Source organism: Psammomys obesus, unplaced genomic scaffold (assembly GCF_907164565.1).
Source record: "Psammomys obesus unplaced genomic scaffold, mPsaObe1.curated_primary_1811, whole genome shotgun sequence".
NCBI classification, from domain to species: domain Eukaryota; kingdom Metazoa; phylum Chordata; class Mammalia; order Rodentia; family Muridae; genus Psammomys; species Psammomys obesus.
This window is the reverse complement of record NW_026586173.1, coordinates 13,635,344-13,653,851: the sequence shown is the minus strand read 5'-3', so window position 1 is coordinate 13,653,851 and position 18,508 is coordinate 13,635,344. Positions and strand designations below refer to the sequence as shown.

The 18,508-nt window shown below is 48.5% G+C and overlaps 1 protein-coding gene across 10 annotated transcripts in view; it reads left to right on the top strand.

Moving 5' to 3' along the window:
* Dnm2 (dynamin 2) overlaps nt 1–18,508 on the top strand; it is an 85,094-nt gene that overhangs the window by 39,204 nt on the left and 27,382 nt on the right. For 5 of the 10 annotated variants that reach the window (XM_055601437.1, XM_055601435.1, XM_055601430.1 and 2 more), the window contains exons 3-10: nt 2,179–2,328; nt 4,084–4,287; nt 7,271–7,369; nt 10,168–10,328; nt 12,374–12,516; nt 15,364–15,499; nt 16,951–17,018; nt 17,574–17,712. In XM_055601437.1, the coding sequence (XP_055457412.1) occupies nt 2,179–2,328; nt 4,084–4,287; nt 7,271–7,369; nt 10,168–10,328; nt 12,374–12,516; nt 15,364–15,499; nt 16,951–17,018; nt 17,574–17,712 (1,100 nt within the window). The remainder of the gene's footprint in view (nt 1–2,178; nt 2,329–4,083; nt 4,288–7,270; nt 7,370–10,167; nt 10,329–12,373; nt 12,517–15,363; nt 15,500–16,950; nt 17,019–17,573; nt 17,713–18,508) is intronic. The other 5 variants (XM_055601438.1, XM_055601436.1, XM_055601431.1 and 2 more) reach the window with 1 other exon arrangement.

Below are 18,508 nucleotides of genomic sequence, written 5' to 3'. Positions count from 1 at the left end.
TGCCCTGATCCGGAAGAGAACTGAGATTCTGTGGGGGCTGGGCGACTGAGCCATTTTTAGTGGCAGCTGTAGGAAGAGTGTTTCCACTTGTCCCCTGGAAAGCCAGAGGACGGCTGCCCTTGGGCAGTGGGTCAGCTGATAGTGTGTGTGGGGGCTGAGGGGGAGTCCCAGAAGCTCCCGTCCACACCCTCACTGGCCCTGCTCCTAGCTGGCTAGCACCCATGCTAGATACAGACCTGAGCCTGTTGAGGTCATTGGGTTTGGGAGTCACTACCCCTGCCAGGTGGTCTAGCCTACCATCCTGGCACTACTGAGCTTAAGTCAACTCCATGTCCTCCCTGGGCCTCAGATTCCATATCTGTAAAATGGGTGGGGCAGGGGAGGGGTGGGGCAGGGGTGTCCACCCTCTCTACTTGTTTCTTTGAGGCAGGGTGTCTGGCTCTTATTTTTTGTTTATTTGTTTTGTTTGAGACAGTATAACCTTGGCCTGCCTTGAACTCATTGAGAACCTCCTTCCGTCTGCCCCCTGAGTGCTGGGATTAAAGGTGTGCCCCACCATGCTGGGCTTGTTTTGTGTTAGGCTGGAAGCCAGCAAGCCCCAGTGAGCCTTCTCTTCCTCAGGCCCTTTGGTGCTAAGGTTACAGGCATTTGTGGGGATGCCTGGTGGGTATGTGGGTGATGGGATCCCAATTTCCATCTTCATGTTTGTACAACAAACTTCTGAGTCATCTGTAGCCACATGCTTCGGTGTTTTTTGTTTTGTTTTGTTTTGTTTTTGAGACAGGGGACAGGGACATAGCCCACAGTGGTCTATTCTGAATCCCTCACCTGTGCATCCCTGGATCTGGACCTTTGTCACCATGCTGCCTTATGCAGTCTTCCTGCATGTGTGCTGAGGGTTCTGTCAGCTGAGCTGCTGGGCCAGCTCTACTGTGGAGCCACCCAGGCCTTCTAATCCCAAGCTCCCCGTGCCTGTTCTTTGAGGCAGCTTTTGCTGTGGTCCTGTGATTTGGATTGTTTTCATCCTCAGATGTTCCACCCAGTGCTCATCCTGGCTTTTCCTCCCTGCATCGACCTTGCTGCCTCACAGCTTGTCTACTGGAGTTGTTCTTGCAGCCTTTGAGACAAGAGTTGGCACCTCCTCAGCCTTTTACTTTGAAAATTGAAACAGCTAGACCCTAGCCTAGCAGCTGATTCCCTCAGTACAGACAGACACCTGCTGTCTTTTTAGGTGTTTTTTTTTTTTTTTTTTTTTTGTCAGACAGCTTCTCCTGTGTGGCTCAGTTTGGTCTTTGTCTATCTCATTGTCCTTCCTCAGCCTTATAAGTACCAGGGTTACGGGTGCTTGCTGCAGTACCCTGCTCTTCCCAGTTTGGGACACTAAGGCAATGGGATCTCAACTGTCAGTGCATCCAGACCACATACTGAGCTCCAGAGCAGCCAGGGGCCAATTCCCTTTATCAAAAAGAAAAAAAATCTGTCAGGGGAGGGTTTGTCACAAGTAGAAGGACTAAGTTTGGTTCTCAGTACCCTTGTAAAAGGTCAGGTGTTAAACCAGGCATGGTGACACATACCTGGAATCTAGAACTCAGGGAGGTAGAAGCAAGCAAATCTCTGCGAGTTTGAGGCCAGCCTGGTCTACAATGTAAGTTGAGGACAGTCAAGGCTACACGGAGAAGCCCTGTCTTGAAAAAAAAAAAGTTGAGGTGTTGGGGTGCTCACTTGTAACCCTAGTGCTGGGGCAGTGGAGATGTAAGGGTCACTCCAGTTTCATGACCAGCCAGTCTAGCCCAGACAGACCCATTCAGAACACTGTCTCAGAAAGTGATGTGGAGAGTAGTAGAGGAAGGACATCTGAGGCTGATGTCTGGCCACCACACAAGTGTGCATGTATGTATGAGTACTTTGTACACAAAAATAGAATTTAAAAAGAAGAGTGAGCCAGGCCTGGTGGCATACACATACACACTTTCAGTCCTAGCAAAGACAAACGAATGCCTGAGCTCAGGGCCAGAACTGCACAGTGAGACTCTCCCAAAATATCAGCAAACCCAATAAAATGAATGGGTGCCGTGTTCCTCAAGTGGCTTCATTTCTTCCCCTGCCTAGCACACTGCATGTTCTTGTTTATCCTCCCCTCTCTTTTTCTCACCTTGAACATCTGTTTTCTTGTGTCAGAATATGCGGAGTTTTTGCACTGCAAGTCCAAAAAGTTTACAGACTTTGATGAAGTCCGGCAGGAAATCGAAGCGGAGACTGACCGGGTCACAGGAACCAACAAAGGCATCTCCCCAGTGCCCATCAACCTCCGGGTCTATTCACCACACGGTAGGTAGCTTGGCGGGGACCAAGGGAAGCTAGTATACTCTTCTGTCCAGTAGGCTCCTTCTACTTCCCGAGCATCTGAAAAAAGCACTGTGGACTTAGAAATGGTGGGCAAGAGTGGGCATGGGCACATAGCGTAATCCCAGCTCTGGGAGATGAAGGCCAAAGGACATCATAAGACCCCATCTCAAACAGAAGCCAAAAAATTAGAGCTGAGGCTGGGGCCCTGTGCTCAGGCACCTGTGTAGCATGGGTAAAGTCAATTCCCAGAACCACATTTAAAATAAAAATGAACCAGGCATGGTGGTGTGAACACCTGTAATCCAAGCACTCAGTGGCCTAAGACATAAACACTGATGCTAACATCTGCTAAACTTTGTAAAAAAAAAAGTTCTGGTTTAAATTTTTAAATATTGTACTTTCTGTAACTGTATTTTGCCTGAATGTATATATATGTACCATCTATATGCCTGGTGCCTAAGGAAGTCAGAGAGGGGTCAGATCGCCCGGAACTGGAGTTATTGGTGGTTATAAGCCACCATGTGGGTGCTGGGAGTTGAACCAAGAGCCTCTGAAGGAGCCAGTGTTGGTACCACTCAGCTCCTACCTTTAATGTATTTCTTTAAATTTTCTTTTCTCTGTGTTTGTGTGGGAGAGGGGCGTAAGGGGGTGGAGAGAGTCTCACATTATATGGTGCACATGTGGATGTTGGAGGACAACTTGGCAGAGTCGTCTCTCTCCTTTCACCATGTAGGTCCCAGGGATCAAAGTCACATCATCTAGCTTAGTGGTAGGGATCTTTACCCACTAAGCCACTTCACTGGCCCTATTTATTGTCTCTCTTCCTCTCTCTGCTTCTCTCTTTCAAAACAATATGTTGTGTAGTGCAGAGTAGCCTCCAGTTCCTTTGATGATGCAGGTGAGCTTGCGTCCCTCAGCCTGTAGCTCCCTCTCCAGTGCTGAGACTATAGACATGCACATCCAGGCCTGGTTTCTGTGTGCTAGGAATGGAATGCAGGGATTTGAGGATGCTAGGTGAGCGCTGATGGCCTGATGGCCTGACCCACATGGTGAGTTCCAGGCCAGCCTGGGCTCCACACCTAGCCCCTGCCTCAAAAATGAAGAGGCTTAGCTCAGTGAGTAGTGTGCTTGCTGCACAAGCGTAAAGCCTGCCTTATGCCACAGCCGCCATGCAGAGCACAACCCAGTGCAGTGTGGTTTTAATTCTGGAACTGGGCGGTCGGGGCAGATGGTGGATTCCTGTGCTCAGTGGCTGCCCAGTGCAGCTGCATTGGTAGTTCCAGGCTCAGTGAGGAGACCCGTTCTCAAAGGATAAGGTGTACGAGGCAGAAATTAACTCAGTAAAGGCACCTGCTGGCAAACCTGATGACCAAGTTCACTTCCCAGGGTCCAGGGAGAACTGACTACTGTAGATTCCCTAGTCTCTGAATTGCACCTTGGTACACGCACACACGCACTAAATACTATTATTAAATTTTAAAAAGAGTAACTTTGGTGAAGAACAATTGTGGAAGATACCTATATGACCTCTGACCTCACATACCTGTGCCCATGAGGGCCCCCATCCAACACAGAAAGTACACACAGAAGTATGTTCTAGTAGGTGTGTTAGGAGTGGTCCTGAGATGTGACTTCCCTTGGGAACTCACTGATGCTCACTGGGTCTCTATGGGGCCGGGCTTTGCATATTCTCTTTTCTAGGTTCTGACCACCGTTGCCTCTTGTTTTTCCCCTCAGTGTTGAACTTGACCCTCATCGACCTCCCAGGCATCACTAAGGTGCCAGTGGGGGACCAGCCACCAGACATTGAGTACCAGATCAAGGAAATGATCCTACAGTTTATCAGCCGAGAGAGCAGCCTCATTCTTGCCGTCACACCTGCCAACATGGACTTAGCCAACTCGGATGCCCTCAAGCTGGCCAAGGAGGTGGACCCCCAAGGTGACCTCCAGCCCTGGGGCAGCAACTATTTTTAGTAGTACTAGGTCCCTTCCCTGGTGTGCTTTCTGTCACAGGGCTGTGTTAGAAAGAGGCTTCCTGAGAGTGAACATCCCCTGTGTGGTGGTCATCCCTTGTGATACTTGAAGTAGCTAGACATTCGCTTTTCTTGAGTGTTGACTGGGTCTACTCCGCCAGCCCTGGAGGGTGGTGTCTGGCTGTAGTAGTGAGAGTTTTCCGTCACTGTAACCAGCACTGACATAGTCATCCTCTTAAAGAACATGCAGGTTTGTTTAGGCTCACGGTTTCCAAGGTTCCTGTTGTGGTTGGCAGTTGTTGCTGTGGGCCTGTCAGAAGACAGCACTGTGCAGGGAGGGAGCAAAACAGAAGAGGAAAAGGGACAGGAGACCTTTGAATGCGGAGGCTCCATGGGACCCAGTGACAGCTTCAAGGAGACCTTACTTCAGAAAGGCACCATCACCTCCCAGTTGCTCTACTCCACAGATAGCTTAGTACATGAACCTTTGAGGAACATTTAAGATCCAAATTTTAGTCTGCAGATAATACCCCAGTGAGAGGCTGAGGGGTAGCTCAGAGGTGCTCAGCATGAATCTGGGTTTGATCAGAGGGATCTTCAGTTAAGAGCACTTTTTGCTCTTTCAGAACATAATAGGCAGAGGTAAGTGGATTGCTCTGAGTTCAAGTCCAGACAAGGGTACATAATGAAACTCTTGTCTATAAAAGGAAAAAATAAATAAAAATTTAAAAAAGGAGCACTTAACTGCTCTTGCAGAGGACATGGGTTCAGTTCCCAGTACCCACATAATAGCTCACAACAATTTGTGACTTCAGTTCCAGGGGATCCGATGCCCTTTACTGACCTCTGCAGGTACCAAGCATGCTCGTAGAGCACAAACACAGATGCACAACAAGCACCCATACGCACAAAAATACCTAAGCTGCTCTAATAAAACCAAAAGCTGAAAAGCAGACACAAACCACTAAGACCCCATCTTTAGCAGTGGCCCTCCCGGGACACAGTTATAATTGCAGACACATCTGTCTATAGTGTTAAGCCCTCTTTGGTGAGGAGGGAACATCCGGGCCTGGGGTATGACCCATTGGTAGTGTGCTTACCAAGCCTGGATCCAGCACCGCATGACCCTGGTATAGTGCTGCACGGTTAACCCTAGAGCTCCAGGGGTGAAGGCAGGGGGTCCAAGAGTCCATGCTCGTCATCTGCTACATGAGAACCTGTCTCAAAAGAAGAAAAAAGTGAAGAAGCCAAACATGGGGAGGTAGAGAAGGGCATGCACAGCCTGAGAGAGATTTGAGGGTGGGAGGCCTATGAGGCTGCAGAGTGAGCTGGAAATACAGGCTATATGGTCCCCTCCTCAGGAGCCTCCCAGCCAGGCCAGTCGCATCGTCCGCTGTCACACACAGAATGGGCATGACCACGACAAAGCATGTGTGAGGCAGTGCAAAGTGGACATCACTGTGGTGAGGCACTATTTGTTTTTTTGGTTTGCCTTTGAAAGTACTCGTTTTTACAGAAAAGTAAAGTCAACATGGAAAATCAGGAGCCCACAAAGCTTCCCACTTCCATGTAGACAGCCCTGGCCACACTTCTTCCAGAGTTTTTCTTACATGTAAACTTATTTTTTTTTTTAAATGGGATAGTCATATTTTTGTATGTGTAATGTGCCCTGTTTTGTGGTTTTTGCTTTTGGTTTTTATGGTTTTTATTTGTTTATTTTTCAGTCGTGGTTTCAGAGTGTAGCCCTGGCTAACCTGGACTTCACTATGTAGACCACAGTAGTCTTTAAAGCAGATTCTACCTGCCTCTGCCTCCCAAGTGTTGGGATTGCAGGTGCAAGCCACCACGTCCAGCTCTTATTTATACTGTAGTGATAGTGTGTTATTCTGTGGGGAGGCCCCAGTGTCTGCTTACCTACTCTTTATCCTCACAGCATCTATTCTCATCAGCAGACATTTTCATTGGCATCCATACTTCAGGCCCCTGCCCACACCCTTCTCTTCCTGGTGTGGCCTGTCCCCTATTAGTTCCACAAATTTTTGTAGGTACAGCTCCCCTTCACAGTAGTGCCAGCTAATGCAGCCACCTGTGATGTCCAAGTTGACACCAGTCTTCTGTGGGCCTCCATTGGCCTGTGTGTCTTCCACACATGCTGCCTACAGGCAACACACGTACATATGTGTCTGGGCTGGTGCCTGAGTTCCTGATGTCTCAGGTTCTTGTTAGTTTAGGCAAGACATCATGTAGTCCAAGTTGACTTCAAGCGCTGTGTAGCTGAAGATGACCTTAACCTTCTGATTCTCCTGCCTCCACTTCCCGAGTGCTGAGATTACAGGTGTGCACCACTGCACCCAGTGTCTTTGGATGCTTAGAAAGAGTCCAGGCTCCACAGCTCAGCTGGTACAGGGGTGGAACCTAGGGTTTGTGAATGCTAAAGCAAGTCTGGCTCGTGGAGTTACACCATCCTTTGCCCTGGCCTGGACGCTCAGCTTATAAATTGCCCAGGTGAATTGTGTTCAGGACCCCAAACTAAAAAAAAAAAACTTTGGCTATAGGGATTAGAGGGTAGAGGGGTGGGGGTGGCTTTGCTGTGGGGTATGCTGACTTGGGGAGAACTTTGATGTAGTGGTACTTGGAATGGAACTTGAGCCAGGTAACAGGGAGCCCTGGAAACAGTCACTCAGGCTCAAGTGTGATGTTGGATGAGCAGGAGAGATTCTACTTTCCATGATGTCCCCTAGTTCTGCTGTGGCCCACTCACACTCTTGGTCAGTGTTTATTGAGAAAGCACTTGCCACTTGACCGTCACTGGGCCTGTAATTGTCACATTACTCTCTGCCAACAGGTGTCCTGGCAAAACGACACCATGGCTTGGCCCTTGTCCTATGGCCTGTCAGGGCCCCAGGTGTCCTTTCCTCATGACCCCTTCTGACCTCTGGACTCTTTCAGGCCTACGGACCATCGGTGTCATCACCAAGCTGGATCTGATGGATGAAGGCACAGACGCCAGGGATATCTTGGAAAACAAGCTACTGCCCTTGAGAAGAGGTATGCAGGGCTAGAGTAGGCTGTGGGAGCGTGGATATTTCTTTCAAGATTTTCATCTGGACACAGTGGTTCTGAATTACAGCTGTTTTCTGGAACTTCAGGAAGCAAGTAGGCAGCCAACCTTGGTACATGCTATAATCTCAGCATTCTGTTGGTGGAGACAGGGGGATCAGGAGTTCCAGGTCATCTTCAGCTACATAAAAAGTTCTGTGCCAGCCTAGGCTACATGAGACCTTGTTTCAAACAAACAAATATACAAAATACTCTTTCAAAAATAATTTAGGTTCTGGGAATGAGTCTCAGTGGTATACCGCTTCCCAGCACACGCTAAGAACTAGGTTCACTCTCCAAACAAAGCACAACAGAGACACTGCTTATTTCTGCATATTGAAGGACCCTACAGCTGTCACTTTCTTCCATGAAGAATGGTGCTTTTTAGGTGTTGGAGGACAGCCGGCCATGGACACAGACCTGTCAGTCCAATACTCAGAAGCCTGAAGTAGAAGCCTCATGAGTTTGAAGGCAGTGTGGGGTAAAGTGCTGACAACCTGAGTTTCGTTTTTGGTTGGAATTCACATAAAGCTGGAAGAGGGAACCAACTCCATCTGTCTCTCTTTATTTTTTAATGATATATTTTTATTTTATGCATGTTGGCGTTTGCCTGCTTGTATGTGTGTGGCAGTGTCAGATCCCCTGGAACTGCAGTTTTAGACAGTTGTGAGCTGCAATGTGGGTGCTGGGAATTGAACCTGGGTCCTTTGGAAGAGCAGCCAGTGCTCTTAAGCACTGAGCCATCTCTAGCCCCCACCTCCATTTTTAAGAACATGTTTGAAACTTTTCTTGGCTGCAAGGATTGGGGGCTGAGAAGTGCCTCCCTAGCTAGTGGAGGCCGAGGGATGAAATGCTAGGACTAGAGCACAAGTGAACACTTCTGTCCCCTCCACCAGCTATGAATGCTGATACCCACAGGCATTAGCTGTAAGAATCCATCCATTTGGACTACAGAGCCTCGTCCACCTCTTCCCCATGATGGCCAGTTGCCTGGCCTCTTGTCTCCCGTTGTCTTCCTAAGAGTGGCACCTGTTCCTTCCTCTTCATTCAAGAGTGGTATCCTCTCATCTTGTGACCTTGGGCTCTCTTCCTCACTTCTCTTTCCTGTGACTTCAGGGTCCCTTCCACTGGAGGGCTGGACCTTGCTTACACAAGGTCCTGGCTGGTCCACAGCACCAGAAGACCTACAACAGGCAAAAGGGTTCTCCCGCTGCCCCTTTCCTCCTTGCTTTGCAGACTCTGACCTTGGAGGGAACCTCATGGCCTCTGTCTTCCCCTGTTGTGCTACTGTTGCCCTGAGTACCCCATCTTTTCTTGTTACTTCTGTGGTGCTTTGTTTTGTTTGTTGTTTGAGACAGGCCGGACTTGACTGTCTTGCATCAGCCTCAGCTGGGACTCTGCATCTGCCACCACACCTGGTTTCTTTATCTACATAGGCTTTTTTTTTTTTTTTTTTTTTTAGTATTATTATTAATATTGAAACTATTTGTCTACATGCTCTTCTTTATAAAGACTATATATGCCTAGTGACTATCATGAGATAACCCAGGGCCACCTTGAACTTGACACTTGAACTTGACCTCCTTCTCCTTCAGACTTCTCAGACGTGGGCCACTAACCCTGACTGTAGTTGGTTTTATTTTACTTTATTATTTGCATGTGGGTGTGGGTTTATGTATGATGTTTGTAGAGGAGAGGTTGCCACACCTCAGGCGATCAGAGACAACTTTTTAGAGTCCGTTCTCTGTTTTCATGTGAATTCTGAGAGGTCAGACTCAGGTCATGAGGCTTGCCCAGCCATTTTGCTGCTGAGCCATTTTGCTGGTTGTAATGGTTTGTTTGTTTGTCAGTTTGGTTGGTTGGTTTTTTGTTTGTTTGTTTGTTTTGGGTTTTTGAGACAGTTTCTGTGTGTAGCCCTGGCTGTCCCAGAACTCATTCCAGAAACCAGATTGGCCTGGAACGCAGATACCTGCCTACCTCTGCCCCCAAACGATGGGATTAAAGACATGTACCATACACAGCTGCTTTCTTTGTTTTCTTTTTCTTTTTTCTTTTCTTTTTTTTTTTTTTTTTTTTTGTGTGTGTGTGTGTGTGTTTTAGAAACAGGGTTTCTCTGTGTAGCCTTGGCTGTCCTGGACTCACTGTGTGGACCAGGCTGACCTTGAATTCACAGTGATCCTCCTGCTCTGCCTCCCTGAGTCTTGGGATTAAAGGCGTGCGCCCCCACGCCCAGCGCGGCCTGCTTTGTATGCATCCAGGGTCACTAGTCCAGGGTTGGCACTTCTTGCAGCAAGCTGGGCACTCCTGCATCACTCAGCAATGGCCTCCAAGCCAATCGGAGGACAGTTCCTCAGTTAAGGGCTCCTCTTCAGAATGACTGCAGCTTGTGTTCATGACAAACACTGCTCAGAACCAGCCGGAGCTCCTAACTGCACAGTTGTCTGCCCAGCCCGTCCTGGAAGTTAGGGGCTGTGTACATGCTACACTGGGCTGTCCCTGCCGAGCTACACTTCCAGCCTGCTCATACCTCCCCTGAAGTTCATCTTCTTCCACGTTTCAACTTGCTTTCCCCTGCTACCTTCCATTATATTCACACCCCTGGTGGAGTCTCAATACCATCCTGTGAGTGAGTTATGGGGCCAGCCTGCTTCTAACCTCTACCTGGCCCATGCTGAACCAGATCAACACTGGAAGCCACAGCACTGTGTCCTCCTGGCTTCATACATACCTTGACCTTTTCTCTTTAGGCTACATTGGCGTGGTTAACCGCAGCCAGAAAGACATCGAGGGCAAAAAGGACATCCGGGCTGCCCTGGCAGCTGAGAGGAAGTTTTTCCTCTCCCACCCAGCCTATCGGCACATGGCTGACCGCATGGGTACCCCACACTTGCAGAAGACCCTGAATCAGGTACAGCTGAGGTTTGAGGCTACCTTACAGAGCGGGACAGGCTGCATAATATACACTGGGGATGTAGGCTTGTGCCGTTCTCAGTCTCCAGCAAGTAAGAAGGCTGTCAGTCCATCTGGTTACTCCCGTCCTAAGGACTAGGTGAGTTGTAAGTTGGTACAATGACTGTTTCATCTGTTAGTGTCACTGTCTTTAGATGCCACTGCAGAAATGAATTCACTCACTTGCCCGGAAGTCTAAAGACAGTCCTGAGGTTGGCAACAGGTCCGTCAAGGCGGCTAAGTGCAGCTGAGTGGGAAGATGCAGCAGTCTGGACTGCTGGGATCTAAAGCCCTGCCTAGCCTCTAAGCAAGGAGTCCTCCAGCTTTTCCACACTTCCCTCCTCTTGCCCATCAAGGGAAAATGGTTGTTCCTTGTATTTCCTAGGCTAGGCGTCAGTGAGGCCATGGGTGTCCAACAGAGGGCACATACCTTGTGTCAGAGGAAACAGTATCTAGTGACTGCCATATGCCTTATGCTTCATTTCTCACAATGATGAAACAGTAAGAAAACCACTAAGTGCAGGCAGAAGCAGAGCACCAGCCTAAAATCCCCCCGGAAGAGTATGAGGGCGTGGCTCAATGGTAGATCGCCTGTCTGGAATCCTGCAGTGAGGGGCTGGGAGTGTTGCTCAGCAGCAGAGTGCCAGCCTCACATTCGGGAAGCCCTGGGCTCCATCTCCAGCATCACATCCAGTGTGGTGGTACATATTTAATCCCAGCACTCAGGAAATCAGAAATTCAAGGTCATCCTTAGCTACATAATCTGGGCTAAATGAGAGTCTCCTTGACTCAAGAAATAACAGCAAAGTTCCTCTATTAGCATGGAATGGTGCCAGAGGTACTGTGTGCAAGGCCACTGTCCTTAGGGCAGGTCCAGTGGGAGGCCAGCCAGTAAGAGCCATCAGATAAGTTCCTAGTCGAATACTAGCTGTAGCTGGGGGGGGGGGGGGGGGTGTCACTGCAAGATGGAAGCTCAGAGTAGCATCCCTAGAGCAAGTGGGACAGGGACTGGACAGTGTATCTTACAGGAAGTGACCTAAAGCCAGAGGCCATTGGGCCTGGGCAGAGTATGAGGAACAGGAAGGAAAATCCTCCACAGGGCCTGGGGCCGCTTGAGAAGCAGAAGGTGTGTATCCTGGCTGTTCCCCTTAAATTGAGGGGTGCTATGTAGAGCAATGGTTACTCCTGCTCCTCATGAGCTCAGGGTTGTGATCCACAGGTGGCCCAGGAGATTCACATCTGCTATTCAAGCCTAAGGACCCGATTTCAATCCCAAAACTCATGTAAAAGTAGAAGGAGACAATAGACTCCATGAAACTATCCTCTGACATCCACACAAGTACCCTGACATTTGCACTCACACATACACACACAATAATAGGTAAATAAGAATTTTAAGAGGTCCATATTGCTGTAAGCACCTAGCCTGCCTTGTGAGACCTGTAGCTTCCCTTGAGAGAGGACCGAAGTTTGCACCATAGGGCTAGGGCCCCTGACTCCTGAGGGCTTGGACCTCACCACAGGCAGGAGCCTCTTCCATTCCTCTCCTCTAGCATTCGTGCCTTCAGAGCCTTCCTCTTCTCTGTTGATGTGAAGCCATCTGCTACGAAGTGATGCTCTTACTCTGTCCCCTCCTCTCCCTTCCATCTCCCTGCAGATGTGTGCTCCCTCCCTCCCCCCATACTTCCCCAAGGACACCGTTGGGTCTTAGAGCCAGCAAGGCTATCCCAGGTGTGTGCATTGGTTCAGGGGACACCACTAGGTCTTAGAGTTAGCAGGACCATCCCAGGCCTGCACGCTTTTCCCACCATCCACAGCCATGAATATCACCTCTGCTCACTTGGTTCTTGCTCCTCTCTCTGTCCTAATGATTTTGTCTGTAGGTTTGTGGCTCTCTTTGGATTGCACCCAAGGCTCTGGATAGTCTGGGCTGAAGGTGGATTGTGTTCTTTCCTGACCTCTAGGCATGTGCTACCCTGTCTGACCCTTACCTTTCCCCTATAGCAACTGACCAACCACATCCGGGAGTCACTGCCGACCCTGCGCAGCAAGTTGCAGAGCCAACTACTATCCTTGGAGAAGGAAGTGGAAGAGTACAAGAATTTCCGGCCTGATGACCCCACACGCAAGACCAAAGCCTTGCTGCAGTGTGTACCACCCTTCCTGCCTTGCCCCATTGCCTAGCTGGTTCATTCTGCTCTCCATTCAGGCCCTGTCCTATGCTGCTTCTAAGATTTGGGGGTGGGAGGTTCAGTCTCTTGATATTTCAAAATGACACTGTCATCTGTGAGGTTCATGTACAGAAACTGCATTTGCATTATAGAAACAGAAAAAAAAACCCACATTGTTTTAATAAGTTACCCTTTTGTGTTGCGCCTTATTCAGTGCTCTAGTTGGCCCTTTTGGACACATCTGCATGGGCCGTGTTATCTTAGACCACTATCTCAGCCCTTGGCAGGGAGAGGCAGGAAGGTAAATAAAAAGTTCTTGAGCTGAGAAGGCGGGTCAGCAAGTTAAAGAGCTGCCTCCAGGCCTGATGGCTTTAGTTCTATCCCTAAAATGGCCATGGTGGAAGGAGAGAATGCACTTTGGGATTTGTCTCTGGCCTCCACATATGCACTGTGGCACACGGGTACCCACAGATATAGACTTGGTGGTAAAGAGCACTTGGTGCTGTTGCAGAGAACCTGAGTTCAGTTCCCAGCACCCATGTGGTGTCTTACCACCTACAACTGCAGCAGCAGGGGACCCGATGCCCTCTTCTATTCTTCAGAGCACCCACACATATATACACATAAATAAAAATGAAAATGAATGTCTAAAAATTAAAAAAATTATTTGAAGCCAGTGGCTAAATCTATAAAGTAGTCTGAGGACATGAGTTTGGATCTCCAGCATCTAGCAAGCATGTTAACATAATATAATAATTTAGGCACTGGGGTTAGGGGTGTAGGCTGATTGATCCTCACTGGTCAGCTTAGTCAGCAGAATCATGTTTAGTGAGAAATTCAGTAAAGAGCTGGGCACTGTGACATGCATCTATGATCCCAGCACTCTGGGAGGCCTCTAGAGGCAGGTGGATCTCTCTGAATTTGAGGCCAGCCTACAAAGTGAGTCCAGGACAGCCAAGGTTATAACAGATTAACACTGTCTTGGAGAGGGGGGGGAAGAGAGAGAGAGACACTTGTAAGCTGAAGGTAGAGTGTGGCTTGAGCCAGCCTCACATTATAAAACAAGCTGTGACATCAGGAGTCTGAAGTGAATTACTTACAGCCTTTTATTCCTTTTGGGAAGGTTCCATATCTTATAGCCCGGAGTATGGAAGTCCAAAGTGACATTCAGCAGTCAGTTCCTTCCTTGCATCATTTAGATCCCAGGGATCAAACTGGTCATCAGACTCAGTGACAAATCCTTTACACATTGAACCATCTTGCTGACCACCTCTATCCCAAAATGTTTTTTTCTTATTTCTGGTTATGCAAACAGTTGTGGTTTCCAAGCTCTCTAGTGCTCATCCTATTGTCCTGTTCTGCTTATATGCAAACTGAGGCTCACAGTACAGGACCCTTTTTTGTTTTGGGGGGTTTTGTTTTGTTTTGTTGTTGGGTTGGTTTTTGGTTTTTCAAGACAGGGTTTCTGTGTGTAGCCTTGGCTGTCCTAGACTTGCTTTCTTTTTTCTTTTTTTTTTAATATTTTATTTATTATGTATACAGTGTTCTGCCTACAGGCCAGAAGAAAGCACCAGATCTCATTATAGGTGGATGCGAGCCATCATGTAATTGCTGGGGATTGAACTCAGGACCTCTGGAAGAGTAACCAGTGCCCTTAACCTCTGAGCCATCTCTTCAGCCCCTAGACTCACTTTCTAAACGAGGCTGGCCTCAAACTCACAGAGATCCACTTCCTTCTGCTAGGAACATAGGCGTGTGCTGCTGCGCCTGGCTTAAGATTTACTTATTTATCATGTATACAATATTCTGCCTGCATGCTAGAAGAAGGCACCAGATCTCATTATAGATGGTTGTGAGCTATCGTGTAGTTGCTGGGAATTGAGCTCAGGACTTCTAGAACAGCCAGTGCTCTTAACCACTGATCCATCTCTCCAGCCCCACTTCAGAACCCATAATCAAGATTTTTCAGCCTGTCCGTGTTAGAGCTCCTGTACAACAGGGTAGCAGAAACCACAGATGCTCCCTGGCCTTTCTGAAGTGACTGTTATGCCACTGAGCCATTCAGTAAATCAAGTTGAGCCCTGGAGAGGGGCTGCATAGCTGTTTCCATCTAGAAACTTAGCAATAATAGCTATGTGGAGCCCATGAGAACAACCAGGATGGTGTTAGTGCTTGTTGAAGTAGCTGTGCTATTTTACTCTTTTTTTTTGTTTATTTTTTGTTGATGTTTGTTTATTTTGTTTTATTTTTTGAGGCAAGTTTTCTCTGTAGCCTTGGCTATCCTGGACTCGCTTTGTAGACCAGGCTGGCCTCAGACTCACAGAGATCCACCTGCCTCTGCCTCCCAAGTGCTGGGATTACAGGCGTGCACCACCATGCCTGGCTTTTACTCAGTTTTAAAAACATGCATACATTGGATGTTAAACAGGGATATTTAAAAAGAAAGAAAAATGCCAAACATGGTGGCATACATATCTGTAATACTAGCACTTTAGAGGCCTAGGCAGAAGGGTCTTCAAAAACAGCAAATCATAAAGGACAAGAAAATTAGCCACAGGACTGGCAAGATGGCTCAGCAGATATACGTACTTGTTGCCAAGACAGATACCCTGAGTTCTGTCCCCAAGATCCACATGGTGGAAGGAAAGAACTGACTCCCATATGTGCCCTCTGACTCTGCTCATACATTAGGGCATGCCTTCCCCCAATAAATAAATGTAACTTAAAAACCGTTTGAAAAGCAAAGTTTGACACATGACTCATGTAATTGTGGGGCTATGCAGAAACCCCCATCTTGACCTTTTGCCTTTTCTTTCCTTGAAGGATGGTCCAGCAGTTTGGAGTGGACTTTGAGAAGCGAATTGAGGGCTCTGGAGATCAGGTGGACACTCTGGAGCTGTCTGGTGGAGCCCGCATCAATCGCATCTTTCATGAACGCTTTCCCTTTGAGCTGGTAAAGGTATGTGCTCAGCCTGGAGCAGACACCTTCACGCTTGGTCTCTAATTTGGCCTTAACCTTTCTTCCAAACCACAATGTCATGACCTTGGCTGCCAGCAAACTTTGCCTGAAGGACATGTCCCCATGGTCTTCGTCTCCCTGGATCTCACAGCTTAGCAGCTCTGGGCAGAACAGTAGGAAAGTCCATGTTTTTTCCACTGATGGGATTTACAGTACATGAGGGCCAGCGGGATGGGCTAGAAGGCGAAGGCACCTTTTGCTCAGCCTGACCCCCTGAGTTTGACATCCACACACACTCCATGAAACCCAGGCCCTCCTACAAACATGCACATACATACAACACATACAAATGTAACTTTAAAATGGATGCATGACACTGAGCTTGTACCAGCAATTCCAGAGGTCTGTAAACTAAGGCATGAGGAGACCAAGCTTGAACCTACATGGCCTGCACGACACCCTGTCTGGAAAAACTGAAACAGAATCAGACAAGTAAAGAAAGCTGTGTATGTGTGTCCTTTTCCTTTGAGAGGCTGTCTCATATGTGCATTCCTGCCAGTGTGGAGATCAGAGAACAACCTCCAGTGTCATTATTGAGTTCCTACTCACTTTTTTAGCTTTTCAAGACAGGGTTTCTCTGTGTAGTCCTAGTGTTCCTGGAACTCATTCTGTAGACCAGGCTGGCCTCAAAGCTAGAGATCTTCCTGCCTCTGCCACCAGAGTGGGATTAAAGCTGTGCACCCAGCTACCATTCACTGAGTTTTTAAGGCAAGCTCTCATTGTATTGGCCTCAAACTCCCTTTGTAGTCAATCAGGATCTTCACCTTCTGGTCCTCCTGTGCTAGGATTACAGGTGTATCCCACATCCAGTTTATTCTGTGTTGTGCGTGGAGCCTGGGGCTTCATGCATGAGTGGCAAGCACGCAACCAGCAGTGCAGCAGCCCTGGTTTGGCCTTATTTTTTCTGAGACAGGATTTCTCACTTGCCTGGAACTTAACCATTAGATTAGGCCTGTTGCCTGGAAAGTTTATGTTCTTTTGTTTATGAGTGTTTTGCCTGATGTCTGCTAAGTGTACCATGTGCATGCCTAATTGCCTACAGAGGCCACAAGAAGACACTGGGTCCCATGACACTGGAGTTACGGACAGTTGTAAGCCACTGTGTGGATACTGGGAACTGAAACTAGATCCTTTGCAGGAGCAGTCAGCTCTCACCTGCTGAGCCATCCCTGCAGCCCAGCACACCCAGATGCACTCGGGTCTTGAGGCTTTGTGGCAGGCACCCCTCCTTACTGAGCCATCTTTATGACCCTCAGTTGTTCTTAATTTTGAGCTGCTAGGTCGTCTTTGCAAAATACAGTCATAAATAGAGACAAACCATCCCAGAATCTGCTCCTGCTGGGAGGCGACCCAGAAACTTCATTCCATGTATTTGGCTTGTTTCTTTTCAGATGGAGTTTGATGAGAAAGATCTACGACGAGAGATCAGCTATGCTATTAAGAACATCCATGGAGTCAGGCAAGTTCCACGGGGAGTCCCCATGTTCTCTTCCCCTCCACCCATGTGGGCCCCCAGCCTTCTGAGTCCCTGGTAGTGAGGCCTTTGGAAGGTTCATGGATAGTTCTCAGTACTGTATAAACATCTTGGTCTTCAAGGACATGGAGAGTGTGTGTTTTGACTCTGTCCCGGGTCCTTTGGCTACTTGTGTCCCCTGGGTTAAATGCATAGCTTTGTGTGACCTTATTCCCTATGCAATCTGTAGTGATCAGAGTTGGGTGGAAACAGTTGAATCGTGCTCACAGGGACCTTTTCATAGGTTACTTGTGAGCCTCTTGGGGTCCCCTTCTTAATTGCAATCAGTGGGGTGTACCCCATTCTCTAGCATCCCAAGATTCTTGGGTTACCCCTGAGGGGTCCCTAGTTGGAGACTCTCAGGTCTCCCCCCCCCCCAACTTTGATGGGATAGTCTTCCTTGTCAGGGATCTAGCCATGCTTAGAAAGTGGCTGACCACGGCCTTTGTTTCTCTCTGACTTATCTCTCCCTGCTTCCCCACTGGGTCTGGATGTTTTTAGAACTGGGCTCTTCACGCCGGACTTGGCGTTCGAGGCCATTGTGAAAAAGCAGGTGGTCAAGCTGAAAGAGCCCTGTCTGAAATGCGTGGACCTGGTTATCCAGGAGCTAATCAGTACAGTTAGGCAGTGCACCAGCAAGGTACCGCACCCGCGGATGTGGGGCCGCAGGCTTGGTATCAGGCCCCAGGTTACCTCATTTCCAAGAATCCTGCAGGGACGGGAATGCGTCAGTCTGGACCCACTCAGGAGGGGGTTGGGGAGTTCTGAGCTGCTTAGAACCAGCTAGACTGGTGACAGGCCTCCTGGGACCCTGATACCAAGCCCAGCATGCATATGGTGGAATGGGGGTATCATCTGGCTGTGTTGCTTTGCTGCTTGCTAGGGAAGCAGATTGGGGCTCCCCACTTAAGCTGTTGGAGGCCAAGGCCTCTGAAGCTCCCTTGTCCCCCTTGACAAATGACAAATGCCTGGCTTCTCTAGAGTGGGTCACTTCTGTCCCCATGGCACTGGAAACAACATAAATACTGGTGACATAATGAGAGCTCAGTGCCCAGCTTCACAGAGTTACTTGGGCTCCACAGTGGCCCTGCCAGCTTTCGCCTACCCTTACACTGTCCTTCTTTTCTCCCCACCTCTCCCAGGTAAATTCATACTCAGTCTTTCTGGTCATGAAGACTATGTCCCACTCTTCATGGGAAACTGTCTCTATTTGGCCCAACCCACCAGGCTCCTCTGGGAGGGCTCTCTCCCAGGGCAGCACGCTCCTGCCAAGCAGCTGGAATGCTTGAGGGGAAGGAGGGGGCATCTGCTTGTATGACCCCAACATTCCCAGCTCTCTGCAATGCCAAAGAACTTCTGCTTACACTGCCTGTTCTACTTGAGGAATTGCTTCCTCGGCTTCTCCAGTTGGAAACAGAGGAGGGGGAAAAGCAAAA